The 21,609-nt window shown below is 47.4% G+C and overlaps 1 protein-coding gene across 8 annotated transcripts in view; it reads left to right on the forward strand.

Moving 5' to 3' along the window:
* Positions 1–21,609, forward strand: part of MLLT10 (MLLT10 histone lysine methyltransferase DOT1L cofactor) — a 145,032-nt gene that overhangs the window by 9,657 nt on the left and 113,766 nt on the right. For 5 of the 8 annotated variants that reach the window (XM_069959044.1, XM_069959045.1, XM_069959046.1 and 2 more), the window contains 2 exons: positions 10,964–11,043; positions 20,149–20,203. In XM_069959044.1, the coding sequence (XP_069815145.1) occupies positions 10,964–11,043; positions 20,149–20,203 (135 nt within the window). Of the gene's footprint in view, positions 1–10,698; positions 10,869–10,963; positions 11,044–20,132; positions 20,204–21,609 lie in introns of those variants that run through there. The other 3 variants (XM_069959050.1, XM_069959049.1, XM_069959051.1) reach the window with 3 other exon arrangements.

Here is a 21,609-nt window from a genome sequence, read left to right on the forward strand (position 1 = left end):
ACACCGCTCTGCTCTTGTGTTTTACTATTTTGGCATCAGAGAAGCAAGAAAATAAAGTTATTATCTGTCCCTTGTTTAGGCGTGTTTCGTGCTGTAACAATTTATATGGCGGTGTATTAGGGCACGCTTACTGTGTGGGTGTAGGCGCTGTACCTGTGTGTGAGGTTGAGATTCCGGCCCAACTACAGAGAGCTGGAATATTGTTGTCGAAACCTATAGATCATGGGTGTCAAACGTCACGCGGCCCACCAGCTGTTGGAAAACTACAACTCCCATCATGCCCGAACAGCCAAAGCTTTAGCCTTAGCTTTCCGGGCATGATGGGAATTGTAGTTTTTCCACGTGTTCGACACTCCTGTGTTATGGTGTGTTTGCACAAACAGATTTTCTGACAGATTTCTGAAGCCAAAGCCAGGAAGACTATGAACAGAGAACAGGTCAGAAAGGAAATCTCTTTTCCGATTCATTACAGGCTTTGGGTGGGTTCACATTGAGCAATCCGCGTGAGAAGTTTAGGTGGATTCCGTTGCTCGCACCTGTTTGCGGCAGCACGCATCTCCGCCCGTCCCATAGACTCCATTCTACGGTCGGGCCAATTCCGCCGAAAGAATTGACATGTCAATCCTTTTGGCGGATAGCGGAATTCGCCCGCCCATAGAATTGAGCCTATGGGACGGGTGGAGATACGCGCCGCAATGAGTGGGTATGAGCCACGGAATCCGCCAGAACTTCTCCGCGTGGATTCCTCAATGTGAACTCACACTTTGGCTTCAAGAATCTGCCAGGTACGGATACAGCAGTCAGTAGCGTCTTCATGTCACCTCTTAAAGGGGTAGTGCGGCGGTAAGCAATTATTCACTAAATAACACACATTACAAAGTTATACAACTTTGTAATGTATGTTATGTTAGTGAATGGCCCCCTTCCCCGTACTCAAATTTTTTCCAATAATATGTTCCTTTAGTTTGAAATTTTTCAATTTCACGAGGAACAAGAGAAAAAAAGTACCCCAAAATTTGTAACGCAGGTTCTCATGAGTATAACGGTACCTCATATGTGAGCATAAACCACTGCATGGGCACACAGCGGGGCTCAGAAGGGAAGGAGCGCCAATTAGCTTTTTCAATGCAGATTTTGCTGAAGAAGTTTCTGAGCGTCAGGTGTGTTTGCAGAGCCCCTGTAGTGCCAGCGGAGTAAAATCTCGCCATAAGTCACCCCATTTTGGAAAGTGCACCCCTCAAAGAATTCATTTTGGGGTGTGGTGAGCATTTTAACCCCACAGGTATTAGAGGAAAGTATTCAAAAGTAGACAGTAAAAATGAAAAACTCTAATTTTTCCAATAATATGTTCCTTTAGTTTGAAATTTCTCAATTTCACGAGGAACAGGAGAGAAAATTCACCCCAAAATCTGTAACGCAGGGTCTCCTGAGTAGAACGGTACCCCATATGTGGGCATAAACCACTGTATGGGCACACAGCCGGGCTCAGAAGGGAAGGAGCGCCAATTAGCATTTTCTCTGCAGATTTTTCTGAAGAAGTTTCTGAGCACCAGGTCCGTTTGCAGCGCCCCTGTAATGTCTACAGAATAGAATCCCCCCAAAAGTCACTCCATTTCGGAAAGTACACCCCTCAAAGAATTCATCTTGGGGTAGGATGAGCATTTTGGCCCCACAGGTATTAGAGGAAAGTATTCAAAATTGGCCAGTAAAAATGAAAAACTTGAATTTTTCCAATAATATGTTGGTTTAGTTTGAAATTTCTAAATTTCACAAGGAACAGGAGAAAAAATCTACCCCAAAATCTGTAACGCAGGTTCTCCTGAGTACAACGGTACCCCATATGTGGGCATAAACCACTGTATGGGCACACAGCCGGGCTCAGAAGGGAAGGAGCGCCAATTTGCTGGAGCAAAACCGCAGCTAGTAACAGTTATTAGAATAGCGCAGTTACTAAAATACAATAAAAAAAATTAGATTACAGGTAATGTGGGGTGGTTACGGACAGTCTGGGGTGGTTCCGGGTAATCTAGAGGTGGTTACTGGCAGTCTGAGGTGGTTACTGGCAGTCTGAGGTGGTTACGGGCAGTCTGAGGTGGTTACGGGCAGTCTGAGGTGGTTACGGGCAGTCTGAGGTGGTTACGGGCAGTCTGAGGTGGTTACGGGCAGTCTGGGGTGGTTACGGGCAATCTGAGGTGGTTACGGGTAATCTGGAGGTGGTTACGGGTAATCTGGAGGTGGTTACGGGCAGTCTGAGGTGGTTACGGGCAGTCTGAGGTGGTTACGGGCAGTCTGAGGTGGTTACGGGCAGTCTGAGGTGGTTACGGGCAGTCTGAGGTGGTTACGGGCAGTCTGAGGTGGTTACGGGCAGTCTGAGGTGGTTACGGGCAGTCTGAGGTGGTTACGGGCAGTCTGAGGTGGTTACGGGCAGTCTGAGGTGGTTACGGGCAGTCTGAGGTGGTTACGGGCAGTCTGAGGTGGTTACGGGCAGTCTGAGGTGGTTACGGGCAGTCTGAGGTGGTTACGGGCAGTCTGAGGTGGTTACGGGCAGTCTGAGGTGGTTACGGGCAGTCTGAGGTGGTTACGGGCAGTCTGAGGTGGTTACGGGCAGTCTGAGGTGGTTACGGGCAATCTGGGGTGGTTACGGATAATCTGGGGTGGATACGGTCAACATGGGGTGGTCACAGGCAACCTGCTGTGGTTACGGCAACCTGGTGTGGTTAGAGGCAACCTGGTGTGGTTAGAGGCAACCTGGTGTGGTTAGAGGCAACCTGGTGTGGTTAGAGGCAACCTGGGGTGGTTAGAGGCAACCTGGGGTGGTTAGAGGCAACCTGGGGTGGTTAGAGGCAACCTGGGGTGGTTAGAGGCAACCTGGGGTGGTTAGAGGCAACCTGGGGTGGTTAGAGGCAACCTGGGGTGGTTAGAGGCAACCTGGGGTGGTTATGGGCAACGTGGGGTGAATACGGACAACCTACTGTGGTTACAGACAATCTGGTATGGTTACAGGCAACCTGCTGTGGTTACGGACAATCTGGGGTGGTTGCGGACAATCTGGGGTGGTTACAGGCAACCTGCTGTGGTTACGGATAAACTGAAGTGCTAATAGGTAATCTGAGGTGGGTACCTGTAATCTGGCGTGGTTACGGGCAATCTGGAGGGGGTCACTGGCAATTTGGGGTGGTTAGAGGCAAGGTGCAGTGTTCAGAGGCAAGGTGCGGTGGTCAGATGCAAGGTGCGGTGGTCATAGGCGACGTGCGGTGGTCATAGGCGACGTGCGGTGGTCATAGGCAAGGTGCGGTGGTCATAGGCGACGTGCGGTGGTCATAGGCGACGTGCGGTGGTCATAGGCGACGTGCGGTGGTCATAGGCGACGTGCGGTGGTCAGAGGCAACCTGCGGTGGTTGCGTGCAATCTGGGGGGTTACATGTAATCTGGCATGATTACGGGCAATCTGGGGTGGTTATGCCCAACCTGCGGTGGTTAGGGGCAACCTGGAGGGGTTACAGACAATCTAGAATTGTTACGGATAGAGTGAAGTGCTTATAGCTAATCTGGGGTGGTTACATGTAATTTGGGGTGGTTACAGGCAATCTGGGGTGATTACGGACAATCTGGAGGGGGTCACTGGCAACGTGCGGTGGTTACGGGCAACGTGCGGTGGTTACGGGCAACGTGCGGTGGTTACGGGCAACGTGCGGTGGTTACGGGCAACGTGCGGTGGTTACGGGTAATCTGACGTGATTACGGACAACCTGGGGTGGTTACGGGCAACCTGCGGTGGTTACGGGTAATCTGGGGGGGGGGGTTAGGGGTAATTTGGGAGTAAACTACAATTATTACTATAATAAAAAGTGTGTGTTTTATTTTTTTGTATGTTTGTCACTTTTTGTACTTTATACATTCATTTTCACTGTATTACTATGATTACTGTGATATTTTCTATCACAGTAATCATAGTTCAGTGACAGAGACCAAATTGGTCTCTGTCACTTTAAATTTTCAGAGCTTGGCTGGTTGTGGAGTGCATGAGCACTTCATAACCAGCCAGGACGCCGAGGAGGAAGGAGCTCCGTGGATCCGGTGAGTATATGGGGAAGGGGGGGGGTGACTGGGGGACGGGGGTGACAGGGGGGGTGGGGGGCGACTTGGGGGGTGGGGCGACATCACTTTTTATCCCCTGTCACCAATCATTCATGGTGACAGGGGATAAAAAGTGCCGGCGGCACATGGCACAAGCGATCAGCGGTATATAGTATATACCGCTGATCACTTGTACCGGGACCCCACAGGGGGGGTCCCGATGACTGCCCCATGCTCTCCGCTACCTCCGGTGGCGGAGAGCATGGGGCTTTCATTCATTTTTCTTTTTTGATCACTGTGAACAGACATTAGTCTGTTCACAGTGATCGCGGCGGCCATCTTGGATCCGATGGCCGCCGCGGGAGGGGGGGGGGGGGTTAGTGACTGGGGCACTAGGGGGCTGATCTGGGGTCTGATTTTTACATATTTCATCTCCCCCCACCGTGGATTCACGGTGGGGGGAGATGAAATACAGCGGCGGCATCGGCCCATTAGTGACCGCCGTTTCGGCGGTCACTAAGGGGTTAATGGGGGTCAGCTGCGGAATCGCAGCTGATCCTCATTATCTCCGGTGCTGTACACAGATGAGAGCGGGATCGCTGTCCCTGCAGCGATCCCGTTCTCATCACAAAGCCCCGTCAAAGCTGGAACGTATATGTACATTCCTACTGCACGGGGCATGTGCAAAAGGAACGTATATATACAGATGGCTGACGTGAAGGGGTTAAGGCCCTATGACACAGGGCGATTATCTGCAGAATTAAGTCAGATATGGCTCCGTGTACTAAAGCCAACCATCAGCTGAGCAACCATTTATTGACTGATCGCTCTCTTTCTAGGTTTAAAAGTCATCGGCTACTGGCCAAACATTGCTCTATGCAATAGTAATGCGCTGCTGACGGCTGAATAAAGGTATATGGAGAATAACAAATGCTTACCTGTCAAGGCTCTCCCGCTGTCCTCCTGGCTTGTTTCTGCGTCCCCCCACAGCCGCCTCTGAGACTTCCGAACCCTTCTCTGCATTGACAGGTCACTTAGCCAGTCACAGGCTGCAAAATCACAGGTGGCTGTGGGGGCCCCAGAAACAAGCCAGGAGGGCCCCCAGGGAGCCTGGACAGGTAAGCAACAAGTTTGTTATTTTCTGTATACCAGAATACCCCTTTAGGGTACAAACACACTGGGCGTATCCGCAGCGGATTTTCTCGATGCGAATGCACATCCCGCTGTGCATATGTCAGCAGCCCGACCTGTTAACCCCTGGCCGGCTGGAGTGTATGCATCACCTACTCCCCGCTCCGGCTTTCTTCGGGGCTCCTGGCGTCCTCACATCCCGCTCAGCCAATCAATGCGCTGCGGCGGAGCAGCGCACTGGTTGGCCAACCCCCGAAGCAAGCCGGAGCATGGAGAAGGTGATGTATACGCTCTGGCGATGGGGGGTTAACGGGGCGAGCTGCAGACATACTGTGCATCCCGCTGCGAGTTTGCAAATTTGCAGCAAGCAATTCGCTGTGGATACGCTCAGTGTGTTTGTAACCTTATTGCAAGGACTGCACAATCATCCAGTTGTGTAACAGGCTTGGTAATCGAGCACAGATCTAGCGGGTTAGCACTCACATACATTGCGCATCAGGCCGTGTAATACGGCCCTACAGGTTTACCAGTCGCAGATTTTGATTTCTGTCTTGGAATCCGCATGAAAAAAAACTCAGTGTACACAAGGAGTATACAGCCATTGGCTGTCCAAGCATGATGGGAATTGTAGTTTTGCAACAGCTGGAGAGCTGCAGGTTCCCCATCCCTCCCTTAGCCGCTACCCCTATTGTAATAAACATATGCTTAGCTGGTTTATAGAGGAACCGGGCAGGATACTTGTCTGCTGAACAAGCCTTTCCTTTGTCTTTGTCGGGACAAATCCTATGAGTCTGGTAGCTAATAAAGTTCTGGGTTGTTGTCTATGGTTCTTATTGCTTAGCTACAAGAAAAGGCGAATTGTGTCAGACCATAGGTGCCATTGACTTGTGCTAATGGCTTCAGGGTCGAGCGGCAGATCTGCGGCCATTCACACCCTGGCTTCCGGCTCCTTGGGCACGCGTCCCTGCCGGCTGGAAGCATAAAACACATCATTACTGCCCACGGCGGCCAGAATGAATGACTCTCCGCACTCTCTATCAATGTGTCACGTATTGGAAATATCACTTAAGTGGGAAAAGTACCGGGAAGTTCTTGAGTTCGCGTCCTGTGTGAATTTCTGATTTACTTGGTTTCTCATTCTATTAGCTGATACCGGGTGAAAACCACTAATGGCTTCTATTACAATGGCTGGCATTAGGTTTACCACTCACCTGTGTCCCGTGGGAGGGTGCGGCGGTGTGAAGTTACATTAGCATCTGTCACCCTGACCTCAGAGTTCATCCCTTGGTGGTTTATGAAAAATGACCCCGCGGCTGAAATGTCACTTTAAAAACCATAAAGTTATGATAGATGCGGTTAGGACAGGGGTGTCAAAGTCGCAACCCCTCCAGCTGCTGCAAAACTACAATTCCCATCATGCCTGGACAGCAAAAGCTAACACTCTGGCTTTCCAGGCATGATGGGAATTGTAGCTTTTCAAAAGCTGGAGAGCTGTAAAGAACAGGAGTGTGGTGACTCTCTCAGTACAGTGCATTGGGATAGTAGCCACACTCCAGTGAGGTCTATAGGAAGCACGGTGGGCAGGGAACTGATTGGGTGAGCGTGGGAGTCCCCCAAGCAAGCCGGAGCACGGACCTGGTAATGTATGCACCAGGTTTAGGGGGCTGACTCTTACATGTCATCCTGCTGCGATTTCGCTGCAAATTTGCAGCATGAAATACACTGCGGATCCGTTATGTGTAAACCCACCCTTAAAGGGGTTATCCAGCGCTACAAAAATATGGCCACTTTCTTCCAGAGACAGCACCACTCTTTTCTCCAACTTGGGTGGGGTTTTGCTGCTTAGTTACATTGAAGTGAATGGAGCTTAATTGCAAACCGCACCTGAACTGGAGACAAGAGTGAGGCTGTCTCTGAAAGAAAGTGGCCATGTTTTTGTAGCACTGGATAACCCCTTTATGGAGCATTCCAGGCACAGACTTTTTTCTTTTTTCAAAACTGTTGGGGAGAAGGTGGGTGAAGAAAACTATGTGCACTTACCTCCCCAGCTGAAGTGCAGGGGTCCGCTGTCCACCGCTTTGATCCCCGGGCGTTTCATGGTCTAGAGAGGGGACTTAGGACATGACGTCCCACCTCTCCTGCTGACCTTGCCGTACATGTAAACGCTCATCCATATTTGACATTCATATGTTAATGGTGAGAGAAGAGGTGATCTGCTGCCAGATGTGCCCACGCCTCCCCCTGACAACCTGTCTTTGGAAGGATCAGGAGACCCCTATACATTTTAGACCAGGGGTGCACAACTTGCAGCCCTTCAGCTGTTAAAAAAAACTACAATTCCCATCATGCCTGGACAGCCAAAGGGTATCTAGGAATGATGGACATCTGGAAGCTTTCCGGTTATGCACCCTTGCAGTCCTCCTATTCTGCTACCAGGGTCATTGAGTTTTGAATAAAGTGTATGGAGACTTTACAACTTCTGGAGATAGGAAGGACTAGGTGCTAAAGATTGTTGACCCCCTACTGTGCCCCCAGTGTTCCTCCTCCATTGTCTCCTGGTGTAAGCATGCTTTCTCACTGCTGTCTGGGAGGGTCTCTGAGATCCAGGACGGTCTGGGGCTCCTGGTTTATCCCTACTGGTTTAGCCCCAGGGGTGACTGGTGGCCAGGACGCATATCTTGTATATCTAGGAACAATTCTCCCCCCCTGTAGTGAACAGATGCAGATGACTGGAGGGGGAGGAGGCGGCGGTGGGGGTCTTACCTTTTCTTCTTTTCTCACCCCTGTGTTCTTGGGAGCTGTAAAAGTGTTAAAGTGAAACCAGTCCTTTCTGTACACAGTCACCTGATGCCTGAGAATTAGAGGGGAGGGTAACCTGTATTTTAGAGGTAAAGGATTTTGTTGCATTGCCCTTAGATACCTTATTCACACTTTCCGTAAACTTATCCAGACAAATTCAGGGTATGTTAATTTCTATTGTGCTGTTCACGCTGTCCGTAGTTTTACAGTTCCGCAATCCATGCTGCTAGGGTACTATTACACAAAGCGATTTTTCAACGATTAATGATAAACAATCTCAAACGACCGCTGTGGCAAACAACCTGAAATCGTTTGCCCAATTACACAATGATCGTTACTTATGATCGTTCTTGCGGTCGTCTTGTCGTCGCTACTATGAACGACAGAACGACGTCTTATTCCATGCGAATGATTTGCGAACCATCAACGATAAAAATAAGTCCAAATGCTATTAAATGACTAACGATTTCTTGTTGGTCGTTTAATCGTCTGCTATTCAACTTAAGGATTATTGTTCAAATCCGAACAATCTAACGATTTTTCGAACGATAATAGTTCCGTGTAATAGAGCCCTTACTGTCCTAGTACTGGTCGGATCCATAATTTTTACAGTATAAACATCTATAATATCTGCAAAAATATGGATCACTTTTAATAGACTTGATATATTTTGAGGATCCGATCTAGACATATTTTTTGCAAATTGCGGACGTATATATATGGTTCTGAAAAAATACTGAACTTGTGAATAAGGCCTCAGGCTACAGTCGCACATTTGGTAAGTTTGTCTGTAATAGCGGATTCACAATTACAGATGAATTTAGGACACAATGATTTCTTTAGGGCCGTAACCGATGCAGCAAGAATTCCGCCCTAGTGCTGACCATAATCGTGGCACAGACACATCCATAGAAGTCTACCGGATCTGTATTTTTTGCGAACTTTATAGATGTTCCTTCTGTAATGTCTGCAAAAAAATACAGATCGGTGTCATCATTCCACTTTTATGGATCTACAAAAAATACAGACTCATAATGGGTGCATTTTTTTTTTGCAAATTGCAGACATAACATACAGTCCTGAAAAGTTATGAAACATGTATAAATGTAGCCCAATACTTGTCTCCTATCCATAGTGTTTCCCAACCTGTGGCTCTATAGCAGTAGCAAAACTACTACTCCCACCTTGCATGATGTTAGTTGTGGATGCATGATGGTAGTAGTTGTGGATGCATGATGGTTGTTGTTGTGGCTGCATGATGGTTGTTGTTGTGGCTGCATGATGGTTGTTGTTGTGGCTGCATGATGGTTGTTGTTGTGGATGCATGATGGTTGTTGTTGTGGATGCGTGATGGTTGTTGTTGTGGCTGCAAGATGGTTGTTGTTGTTGATGCGTGATGGTAGTTGTGGCTGCATGATGGTTGTTGTGGATGCGTGATGGTAGTTGTGGCTGCATGATGGTTGTTGTGGATGCGTGATGGTTGTTGTGGATGCATGATGGTTGTTGTTGTTGTTGTGGATGCATGATGGTTGTTGTTGTTGTTGTTGTGGATTCGTGATGGTAGTTGTTGTGGATGCATGATGGTTGTTGTTATTGTTGTTGTGGATGCGTGATGTAGTTGTGGATGCGTGATGGTTGTTGTTGTGGATGCATAATGGTTGTTGTTGTGGCTGCATGATGGTTGTTGTTGTGGCTGCATGATGGTTGTTGTTGTTGTGGATGCGTGGTTGTTGTGGATGCGTGGTTGTTGTTGTGGATGCGTGGTTGTTGTTGTGGATGCATGATGGTTGTTGTTGTGGATGCATGATGGTTGTTGTTGTGGATGCAAGATGGTTGTTGTTGTTGTTGTTGTTGTTGATGCGTGATGGTAGTTGTGGCTGCATAATGGTTGTTGTTGTTGTGGATACATGATGGTTGTTGTTGTGGATGCATGATGGTTGTTGTTGTGGATGCATGATGGTTGTTGTGGCTGCAAGATGGTTGTTGTTGATGCGTGATGGTAGTTGTGGCTGCATAATGGTTGTTGTTGTGGATACATGATGGTTGTTGTGGATGCATGATGGTTGTTGTTGTGGCTGCAAGATGGTTGTTGTTGTTGATGCGTGATGGTAGTTGTGGCTGCATGATGGTTGTTGTTGTTGATGCGTGATGGTTGTTGTGGATGCGTGATGGTTGTTGTGGATGCGTGATGGTTGTTGTGGATGCGTGATGGTTGTTGTGGATGCGTGATGGTTGTTGTGGATGCATGATGGTTGTTGTTGTGGCTGCATGATGGTTGTTGTTGTTGTGGATGCATGATGGTTGTTGTTCTTTTGCAGCCGCTAGAGTGCCACAGGTCAGAGCATGTTGAGTTGGACCCATTTGTAGTGCAGAACTGCTCCCTGTGTGAACAGTTCTCTATCCCCTACCATTGTTATCTCCTGTAGTGTGAGGAGCCAGGAGAAGGGTTAAGGGATTCCTTTGCTGGCGGCTCTTCCCCGGCAGACGTCCCTCCCCCACTCGCATTACCTGACTGCACCAGTCAGAGATTATGCTGCCTTCTGGCACGGAGACAGCTGCTTTGTTTTGCTATGTGCTGGGCCTGGTGTGAGTTGAATGTAGGAAGAGGAATGACAGGGAGGTGCGAGGTCTCCGGACTCCTCCTTTCCTTACACACAGCAGCACTCTGTTTGTCCTTTATAGTGGGGGAAGCTCTGGATACAGCTGCTGGGCTTTCTGCTCAGCTTGTCTAGTACTTCCAGGGTGACAAGGAAGGCTTTCCCCCCTTCCCTTGTGTCCTAGATCCGGCCTGAACTCTATATGAAAGTGTCTGGTTATTCTGGGTTGTGGGCACTGGGTCAGTAACTTCGCAGAGGCTGCTGGTAGGTCTCATTCAGCACTCTAGTGCCCCGCAGGTGTCTTATATCGGTAACGTAACGTAATCTATCAGTAACTTTCTTTCTGTTTTCTTCAACAGCTTGTTACGGCATAGTGCAAGTACCGACCGGACCCTGGTTTTGTAGAAAATGCGAATCCCAGGAGAGGGCGGCCAGAGTGGTGAGTCAGTCTATGTATCTGATGCAAACTTCATGTTCAGATTTGTTAAGATTCCTTATCATTTAAAAAAAAGGAAAGGCAGACTCTTATCTGGCGTCGTGCTAATCTTCTTGATGTTACAGAAAAAAATCTGTGATCATGCACTAGTATTTCTGCCTGTCTGGTCAGGGGCATCAGTCATCTGTTTTACTGAATGAGTTAATGTATGCCTATGGACACTGCTGGATTAGCTGTATGGTGAAATACTAAGGCTGTGTTCACATGGGTTGGATAGAACCTATGCCCTTTTGGAATTCGCATTTTAAGCGTGTTTATCATGATGTAAGTTGACCCAATCAGCATGAAATCTATTTTGCCGCCTGAAATTCTGATATCCATGAGTAGGAGCAGTCCGGGTTAGTTCCATGCACGAGCCCAATTGGATCAGAATGGGGCTTGCACATAGTACCAACCTGGTGTGGTCCTATTCGTGGATACCCGCACTTCCAGCGGCAGAATGGATTTAACACTGATCGGGCCTGCGTAATTCATGACGGGTACACTTCAAGAGTTGTTCTGATCTTTTTAAAGAATATTATATAGCTTAAAGGGGTTATCCAGTGCTGCAAAAATATGGCCACTTTCTTTCAGAGACAACATGACTCTTGTCTCCAGGTCAGGTGCGGTTTGCAATTAAGCTCCATTCACTTCAATGGAACTGAGCAGCAAAACCCCGCCCAAGCTGGAGACATGAGTGGCGCTGTCTCTAGAAGAAAGTGGCCATATTTTTTTTACCGCTGGATAACCATGGAAAAAGAAAAAAAGTAACCTACTCCTGGTACCTGCAGCTCCTGTTTGGCTCTTTTCATTCCTGTGCCCATCTCTACTGCCTGATTCTGAGACAGGACCTGCCCGCTCGGGCAATCACTGGTCCAGATGGGACACCATGGTGGACAGTGATTGGCTGAGAGGACAGGTCCTGTTTTGAAAGCAGAAGAAATGAGAGACTGAGATCAGAAGGAGATAAACTGTGGGGGATCGGGGGTAGGCAAGCTTTTTTTCTATTTTTATGTCCACAGCAATATATTTATTTCTTTAAAACGCAGAGCTGCCCCTTTAAAGTGTCACACATTATAAAAAAAAAAAAAGTTAAAAAGTTTTAATCTGTCGACTGGAGGTGCAGAGTCCCGCACCGATCGCCTCAAGGAGCAGGAGGGGAAGCGCTCAGCTTAGAGCTTCTCTTCCCATCTCTGTCCTTGCTCCATAGACTTTCTATAGATCCTGTCTCCTGCAGAAAAGAAGAGACTGAGAGAAGCGCATAGCTGGGAGCTTTTCCCTGCTTATTGGGGTCTTTGCAACCAGAGCTCAACTAATCCAAACTTTTGATATGTATGCGCATGTATTACCACCTAGAAAATGTTTGCAGCACATGGATGAGATTTGCGAAATCTTATCCGCTTGTCCTGTGATGATGCTGCCCATCTAGAGGGGGAATGCCCTCCCCGGTGGGCGCTCTCATAGATATACTGTAGTTGGACTTTCTTTGCTTCCATGTTCTATGATTTAGTAGTCTGGGCACCTAGAGAACTTTTATGAAGAAATTTACTTTTAGCCGTGATGCCCTGATGCCCCCAGACATATTTCAGTGGCACATAGGATATGAGCCATGCCAGACAGCTCTTACTGTGCTCCTTTCCCGAAGGAAATAATAGGAGCAGACTAGAAGAATCCATCTTGTCCACCCTGTGATAGCCCTTGGGTAACAAAAGTCTATGGGCAGCTCAAAGAAGCATTTATCCAGGGGTTATCTAGGCTATAAAAACAATGAAAGCCTATGGTTGAGTCAGTGGGGGTCCGACTCCCTGACAGTCAGCTGTGCAGCCTCTCAGTGGTTACATGGGCTCATACCCGCAGTCACTGTACTGTTAGGTATTACCACATTGTCCCATTCAATTGGACAGTACCTTACGTCACTGCTAAAAATTACCCTATAGCAGGTACAGAACACTTGTGAACATTTAAGTTGCTATATACCTGTCACTCCTTCATACAGCTGATTGGTTGGAGTCAGGATACCACAGGTGTCAAACTCAGGCCTGCAGCTGTTACAAAACTACAATTCCCATCATGTCTCGAGTACAGCCCGATGGGAATTGTAGTTTTATAACAGCTGGAGGGCCTGAGTTTGGCACCTGTGGGATGGACTGTAAATATTCAAAGACTGAAAGACACCTTTTAACTAGCCTAGATCTAAGTCTAGATCTGAGTGTGGGGGGGAGTTGGCTGGGACCCTAACCTTTCTCCAGTAGATAAGTAATGTAATACCTCCACCTTACATTAGGTCATGGAGTCAGTCTGTTCTAAACTAGATTTTGATTTCCATGTCTCTGGTACTGAAATAAGTGGTGATTTTCCTCATGCAAATCTGAGCTCTGTAATATCATCCTTAGGCTGTGTTCACATGGTGGCCCAGTGACTCAGTTGGTGTGTTAAAGAGGTACTCTGGCAATTTTTTTGTCTCTTTCAAACAACTGGTGTCTGAAAATTGGATAGATTTGTAAATTACTATTTAAAAATCTGCAGTCTTTCAGTACTTATCAGCTGCTGTATGTCCTGCAGGATGTGCAGAATTATTTCCAGTCTGACACTATGCTCTCTGCTGCCACCTCTGTCCATGTCAGGAACTGTCCAGAGCAGTAGCCAATCCCCATAGAAAACCTTTGAACTGTTCAAAAACGTTTTCTGTGTGGATTTGCTACTGCTCTGGACAGTTTCTGACACAGAGGTGGAAAGAATATACCACTTCGTGCAGGACATACAGCAGCTGATAAGTTCTGGAACACTGGAGATTTTTAAATAGACGTACATTACAAATTTATATAACTTTCTGACACCAGTTGATTTGAAAGAAGAACATTTCTGCTGGAGTACCCCTTTAAATTTGCACCTTGTCCTTGTTAGTTGGCTTCAACCATGCCAGCATCATGCACCTGAATTCTGTTGCTTTCTTGTTTCCCGGTGTCCTATCTAATGTGCAAGTGTTTAGAAGCTTTTATGTGCAAAAACTCACTACAAAACTGACATTTTTCAGATGTCAAACGATTGAAAAGCAGTAGCATACGCTTCTTTTTATGGCCGGTATAATTATAGCAATAAAAATAAACTACCTGTAAACTGTCCGGGATTTTCTCATTGGAATTGGTGCAGTTTAGTGGGGGTAAAGCATGTAAAATGCACTGGTTTTGAGGTGTAAGAACACTACTGGCATTTTTGTAAACTTTTGATGTGTTGTCCATACAGGTCAAAAATTTAGAGCGTACGAATTATACGTAGGTGAAGCATACAGTTACACGCTCCACAACCTGTACGGCCGCAGGATAGTTCATAGACTATATAAGAGCAGCTGAAGGGGAAGGAAGTGCGCCGCTGGGCTTCACCCATCTATAACTAGCCATTTTAACTGGTGGTGGTCTGCACTTCTGACATTACAAGGTTTAGGTAAATGACAGTACCACTTTAGAGGGGAGGTGGTGGATAAAAACGATAATGTTTACTTACCTCCCCCGCTCCAGCGCTGAGGCCGATATCCAGCTGCTTCAGTCCCTGGTCCCCCGGTCACTTCCTGGTCCCAGACTGGGCCCGCTCAGCAAGTCATTAGCAGAGGCGGGACCCCTTTACAGCCACTGAATGGCTGAGCAGGCCTAAAACGTCACATCTCAGGCCCAGTCTGAGACCAGGAAGTGGCTGGGTGACCAGGAGCAGCTGCATGTCGGCCGATTTTTATACACCCCCGATGGAGCCGATTTTTATACACCCCCTCCCTGGCCATAGTAATAAAACGTCTCCTCCACGGAGAACGGCGATTTTAGGAAACTTTGTAATTGGGTTTATTAGCCGAAAAATGCATCATGAAAAGCAGTTTCAAGCTCTTCCCCCTGTCTTCATTGTTCTCTATGGAGAGGGGTGGAGGGAGATGAGGCACCAAAATAGGACAACAAAGAGTTAATTTACAGCTACCGGCTATCTCCTCTGAAGTCAGCACTGACCTCTCTGACCTCTGAATACCGGCTTTCACACAGGTCCTGCTGTGTAATCCTTTTCTGCTGCCGACTAAACTCCCTCCTCTCCCTCCCCTCTCTATAGGTTATACAGGGCCCGACTGATGTAAAACAGTCGAGATTTCCTGATTCTGAGCAGTGGATCACAGAAAGGAGGGAGGGGGGACGTGGGAAAAGTCTTTTTGAATGCAGATAATGGCATATTTGCCTAATAAACCCAATAACAAAGTTTCTTAAAATCGCCTGGACTGTTGATTTCTGCAAAAAAATGAACTGAAAGTGACACTATAAGATTCAATCCAAAATCAAAAAAGGTATGAGTGAAGCATAACTTTATTTCAGAGGGTAAAAGGTTGTCCTAGTCATGTGATGGGTACAAAGAAGCTGTCACAAGTAAACCTACAACATACAACTAGCACGCTTGGGATCGTCTGAACCTGAACTCTGCTTTTGATTTCCGCTGGCTGAAGAAGTTGGATGCAGCCCTAGAGAGGCCTATGGCCTATGGCAGTATCCATGTTTTCCTTGCCAGGTTCACACTACGTGAAACACCGGTCATTCCAGGTCACAGACTGCCGGTGTCAGTGAAGATCATTGCGGCCGGTGCTGAATTGGAATGCGGGCGCTTCCGTGTGGTCCTGCATCCCAATTCACCATAGCCAACAATGGAGAGTACGGCCCGAGTCACCGGTCAGGCCGCTAGGGATCCCGGCCGGAGTGTATACTATGTGTATACACTCTGTCCAGGATTCACTCTGACTGCAGTGCACGTAACTTTTGGACTAATACACAATTTACGTTGTGTGAACATGGCCTTAGGGCTGCATCCAGCTTCTTCAGTCACCAGTTATTAGATGCCGAGAGTTCAGGTTCGAGGTTTGCTCATCCTTAGTCGTCACACATTCAGGATTCTGCTAGCTAACTCTTCAATAATCTGGAATACCCCTCCAGAACCAGTTTGATAGCAAACAAAGGCTTTAGCTGGATTGGCCCCAGTAGCTTTAGCACCATAGGTGACAATCTGCCGGTGTCCTAGCTAAGGGTGGTATTACACGGGCCGAGCAGGGCCCGATAATACCTGTAAACGAGCAGCGATCTGCTAGATCGTTGCTCGTTTACTGGACCTATTACACGGCCCGATAATCGTTTGACAAGAGCTGCAAGGACATCGTTACCGATGTCCTTGCAGCCCTTGCTAAACTGGCATACATTACCCATCCACGTTCCAGGGCTGCTCCTGCGTCCGCTTCTCCTGGGGGTCCCGCGCGCTCTCTAGCGTCACAGCAGCCTGTCAGCTGGTAGGCCGCTCAGCCAATCACAGGCCGGGACCGCCGCGGCCTGTGATTGGCTGAGCGGCCTATCAGCTGACAGGCCTCTGTGACGCTAGAGCGCGCGCGGGACGCAGGGAGAAGCGGACGGCAGGAGCAGCCCTGGAACGTGGATGGGTAATGTATATCGTTAGTCGTCGGCCACGCACCGCTATTACACGCAGCGGTGCGCGGTCGGCGCCCGACGAAAATAGGTTCTAAACTTTATCAACGATCAGCCGATGATCGTTGTCATCGGCTGATCGTTGCATTTATTACACGGAGCGATAATCGGCCGAATCGGGCCAATTCGGCCGATTATCGTTCCGTGTAATACCACCCTTAGGGCCCTATTCCACTGGACGATTATCGTTTGCATATCATTAACGATTAACGATCGCAAACGACCACTATTGCGAAAGACCTGAAAACGTTCACTCATTTCCATTGAACGATAATCGTTACTTATGATCGTAATTGCGATCGTTTTTTCTTCGCTATTTATTCGCTATTGCATTCGTATCTATTGCGAACGACCGAACGATGTCTTATTCAACGCGAACGATTTGCGAACGAGCAACGATAAAAATAGGTCCAGGTCTTATAAAGCGATCAACGATTTCTCGTTCGGTCGTTAATCGTTAACTGCATTTCAACCGAACGATTATCGTTTAGATTCGAACGATTTAACGATAATCTGAACGATAATCGTCCAGTGGAATAGGGCCCTTAGTCTTCCCTGTGCGGAGGCCGGGACCCGTACATAAGAGGCTAGTGGGGAGAAGACGCCTCTAGTCGCCAGCAGCTCTGTGGGGCCTGGTGAATATTAATGGCCTGTTTCTACATTTCATGCCTGTTTGGAAATCTCATTTTGTAGTCATGCATTTATGTTTCCTGCTGAAATCTCCATTACATAATGCTGCTTTATGGCCCGGCTTCAATTGTCTGGCCTCCAGCAGTGTTGTGACAGTAGTAAAAACCTATTTGAAAGCTCAGAATCAATGGAGAGAGAGGCGATGCCGGGGAGCCTGATTATAGCGGCGCGGGCTGTTCACCATATTCATGCAAAGACCTTTTTAATACCTGGTGCCCCGGCCTTATCCCCGGGGGTTGGAGGTTTTTTTTTTTTGGTTTTTACTGTTTTCCTGGCTACAACTGTATTGGAATAGTTGTGGCTCCTGATTTCATGTCAACTTACCATAAATTGTTCTGTCTTTGTGACTTTTAATAGAGGCGAACTGAAGTATTGTAGAGACAGGATCTGATGGTCTCCAGGAGAGAGAATATCTAATAGGGGAAACATGAAGGTGGCAATAGGCTGTGAGATCTTGACCCAGAATAGAGCACTGTATAAGGAGCTGGTCGTTTCATAGACTATCCAATGTGGCCCTAAGGGTCCTATTCCACGGGCCGAGGAGGGCCCGATCAACTATGTAAACGAGCGGCGATCTGCTAGATCGCCGCTCGTTTACTGGGCCTATTCCACGGCCCAATCATCGTTGAGCCGTGCAATTGATCGTTGTCCTTGCAGCATCATACATTACCTGTCCAGGCTTCTTCTCCGCACTGTCTTCATCCCCGGGTCCCGCGTGCTCTATCTTCAGAATGGCCGGTCACCTGACAGGCCACACTCAGCCAATCCCAGGCCGCGGCGGTCCCGGCCTGTGATTGGCTGAGCGCTCCGTCAGCTGACCGGCCATTCTGAAGATATAGCGTGCGGGACTCGGGGATGAAGACAGCGCGGAGAAGAAGCCTGGACAGGTAATGTATGCTGCTGCTGCTTGTCAAATCACTGGTCGCCCGCCGCGCACCGCTATTCAACTGTAGCGATGCGCGGTGGGGGAGCGATGATTTTAGGTCTGGCCTTAAATGAACAATCAGCCGATGACACAATCATCGGCTGATCGTTCTCTCTATTTCACCAAACCAAATGGGGCCAATCCGGACGATTATCGTTACTGTGGAATAGGGCCCTAAGGGTAGCTTCACATACACCATATTGCAGCTGATTTTCTGCTGCGGATCCGTAGCAGATTTGATCTGCATAAGTGAACTTAGCATCAAAGCTGCTGTGGATCTGCTGCGGATCTGGTGTGTTTGAAGGCACCCTTAAAGAATGTAGCTATTAGACCTAGCCCATTGTGCGCTGGCGTTACTTTCTTCCAGAAATGGTGCCCCTTGTGCCCTCAGTTTGGATGTGGTATTGTACCTCAGTTTCTTTGAAGTGAATGGAACTGAATTTTAATACCACACACAACCCGGGGACAGGGGTGGTGCTATTTTTGTAATCCTGAGAGTTTTCTATGGTTGTATTCAGTCTAGTGTGAACACTGCCTAATATAGTATTGTGCCAAACACTTTTTTATGCATCAGCAGGAAAATAAAAACAACTGGTGCATGTGCTGAACTTCTCTTTAGTCTCCTATGCACCCATCTAAAAGAGGGTAAAACAATCTGCCCCCCATCCCCAAAACATTTGTACCTTTGGATAGCTGCTTTTAATCCAAGATCTGTCCTGGGCTCTGCTCGGCAGGTGATGCAGTTATTGTCCTAAAAAAACAACTTTAAAACTTGCAGCCCTGTATCAAATTGGCATGGCCTAGAGTGTCTGTGCCCTAGCATTGCACCACCCCTCCGTCCCTTCTCCCCACCCTCTTCACCTTAAGAAAGGCCCAGGCAGGATTTCTTCTATTCATCATCTGTGTGAACACTGCACATGTGCCTTAATGATCCAGCAAATGTGCAGTGTTCTTACAGGTGATGAATAGGGCAAATCCTGCCAGTGGCATTCCTAATGGTGAAGAGGGTGGGGAGGAGGGACGGAGGGGTGGTGCAATCCTAGGACGCAGACACTCTAGGCTACACCAATTTGACACAGGGCTGCAAATTTTGAAGATGTTTTTTAGGACAATAACTGCATCACCTGCCGAACAGACCCCAGGACAGATCTTGGATTAAAAGCAGCTATCTGAAGGTACAAGTGGTTTGGGGGGGTCAGATTGTGGGCACAGAGTCACTTTAAAGCTCTGGTAGTCTGCTGTCTGTTCCTATAGATACATAAGGACATGGAGCAGCGTATGAGTTTTTGTTTTTTTTGCAGGGGGTGGGAGGGAATATGGCCAGTATATGGCTGTGCGGGGGCTTACATCAGAGGCTTCCAATAGAGGTACCTATTGCCGGATTGTTTGTGTGGTCCTTTACTTTTACATGATCCCAGCGATCAGCCATTGAATGAGTGATCGCTTATTCATGTCTGGTCTGTGGGGCTTCTACATGCTGCAGTTATCGCTCAGGGTGAGGGCTTATTCCCGATTCTAAGTTCTTCAACCTCTGATTGGAAATAAATAACCAAATAAAATAAGCGTGTATTACTATTATACTAGGTGTTAACGTTTTTTTTTTTTTTTTTGCTGTTATTGAAGCAGCTGTGTGGGATCTGCTGCGTGCTGGTTACACATGGCGATGAGCCCCCATGACTCTAATAGCTCATAGCCGTGTCCAGGAATTTTATTGCGCAGAATAGTGCCGCACGCCTCGTGTTATTTCGTCCGTCGTTTTTTTTTGCAGCGCAGATGTAAGCCCGGCCTCAGAGAGTCTCTGACCTTGTTTTTCTTGTTGATACTTTTCCTTTGTGTATCACAAGGTCAGTAAGCGGCAGATGCCGTGTATATCACAATGTAGCAGATACGGCTGGATACGGAGGAAGGTCACATGGCTGTATATCTAATTCTTCTTTTTTTTCAACTGTTTTCTTTCCCCAGAGATGTGAATTGTGTCCTCACAAAGATGGAGCGTTAAAGCGTACAGACAATGGAGGTGAGTCTGCCTAGCTGAACTACACGTCCTTCTATGAGGAAACAGATGGCCTTTGCCTATAACCTGTATTGCCAGTACTGGCGTTCTAGTAGCCATACTCCTGATAGGTATATCTTCAACAACTACAACCTCCATTAGAGTTGTCGCCTATCCTCAGTGGATAGTGGATAACTATTTGATCATGGATCCCGTGATCTCAGGAATATACAGCTAAGTACATACAGGATCACTGCTCCATTCATTCTCTGACAGCTGAGCACTGTACTCTGGCAGCTGCCTTAGAGAATGAATGGAGTGGCGTGACAAGAGACTCTTGTTCCCATACTTCTGTGTTCTAAAGTGGAAGCATTCCTTTAAAGGGGTACTCCAGTTGCAGAAAGATATAAATTTTATAATTTACTTTTATTTAAAAATCTTAATCTTTCCAGTACTTTTTAGCTGCTTTATGTCCTGCAGGTGTATTCTTTCCAGTCTGACACAGTGCTCTCCGCTGCCACCTCTGTCCATGTCAGGAATTGTCCAGAGCAGAAGCAAATAACCAAGAAATACCTCTCCTTCTCTGAACAGTTCCTGACATGGACAGAGGTGGCAGCAGAGAGCACTGTGTCAGACTGGAAAGAATACACCACTTCCTGTAAATGTGGTTTCATTGTTCAGGGTACGAAAACATAAGAATTGGCAGAAATTCACACCATTGGGAACGCTACTGAAAGTGAAGGAGCTTTCACGTTTTTTCCGACTCAGTGCTGTGTATTGTAGTGCAACATAAACCCATTGAAGTGAATAGACTGGTGTTCCAGGGCTCAGCCTCTTGTAGTGGAAGGTGTGTGTGTGTGTATATGGGGGTCTCTGCTTGACCCCTAGTGATCATCAGATTGGTATGTAATGCTTAGAATGAGAGGCAAGCACAGAAACCACAATTATTATTAGCTTAGGGCTGTCTCTTAGGGTACTATTACACCAACAGATCTGACGACAGATTATCTGCCAAAGATTTGAAGCCAAACCCAGGAGTGGATTTAAAAAGAGGAGAAATCCAGTCTTTCCTTTATGACCTGTTCTCTGTTTATAGTCCGTTCCTGGGTTTGGCTTCAAATCTCTGGCAGATAATCTGTCATCAGATCTGTTGGTGTAATAGTACCCTAAGTGTGGTTCCCCCCCCGATCCCTCATCTAAATGAAGCCCAGAGCTTTGGTCAGGTCAGACCTAGAGGGGAGGGGGGGGGGGATGAAAGTGGAGACCCCTCACCATCCACTATGTATCCACTCTTTAAAGATGAACACATGTTCGCAATGTCTGCTTTTATTGTGATTTAAGTTCAAAGAAACTGAATAACTTTATTTTCTTTTCCTTCCAAATACATCACTAAAGCGAGCGTCATATATATATAAGAGCTAGCGTGTCTT

The sequence above is a fragment of the Dendropsophus ebraccatus genome, chromosome 2 (genome assembly GCF_027789765.1).
Source record: "Dendropsophus ebraccatus isolate aDenEbr1 chromosome 2, aDenEbr1.pat, whole genome shotgun sequence".
Lineage (NCBI taxonomy): Eukaryota > Metazoa > Chordata > Amphibia > Anura > Hylidae > Dendropsophus > Dendropsophus ebraccatus.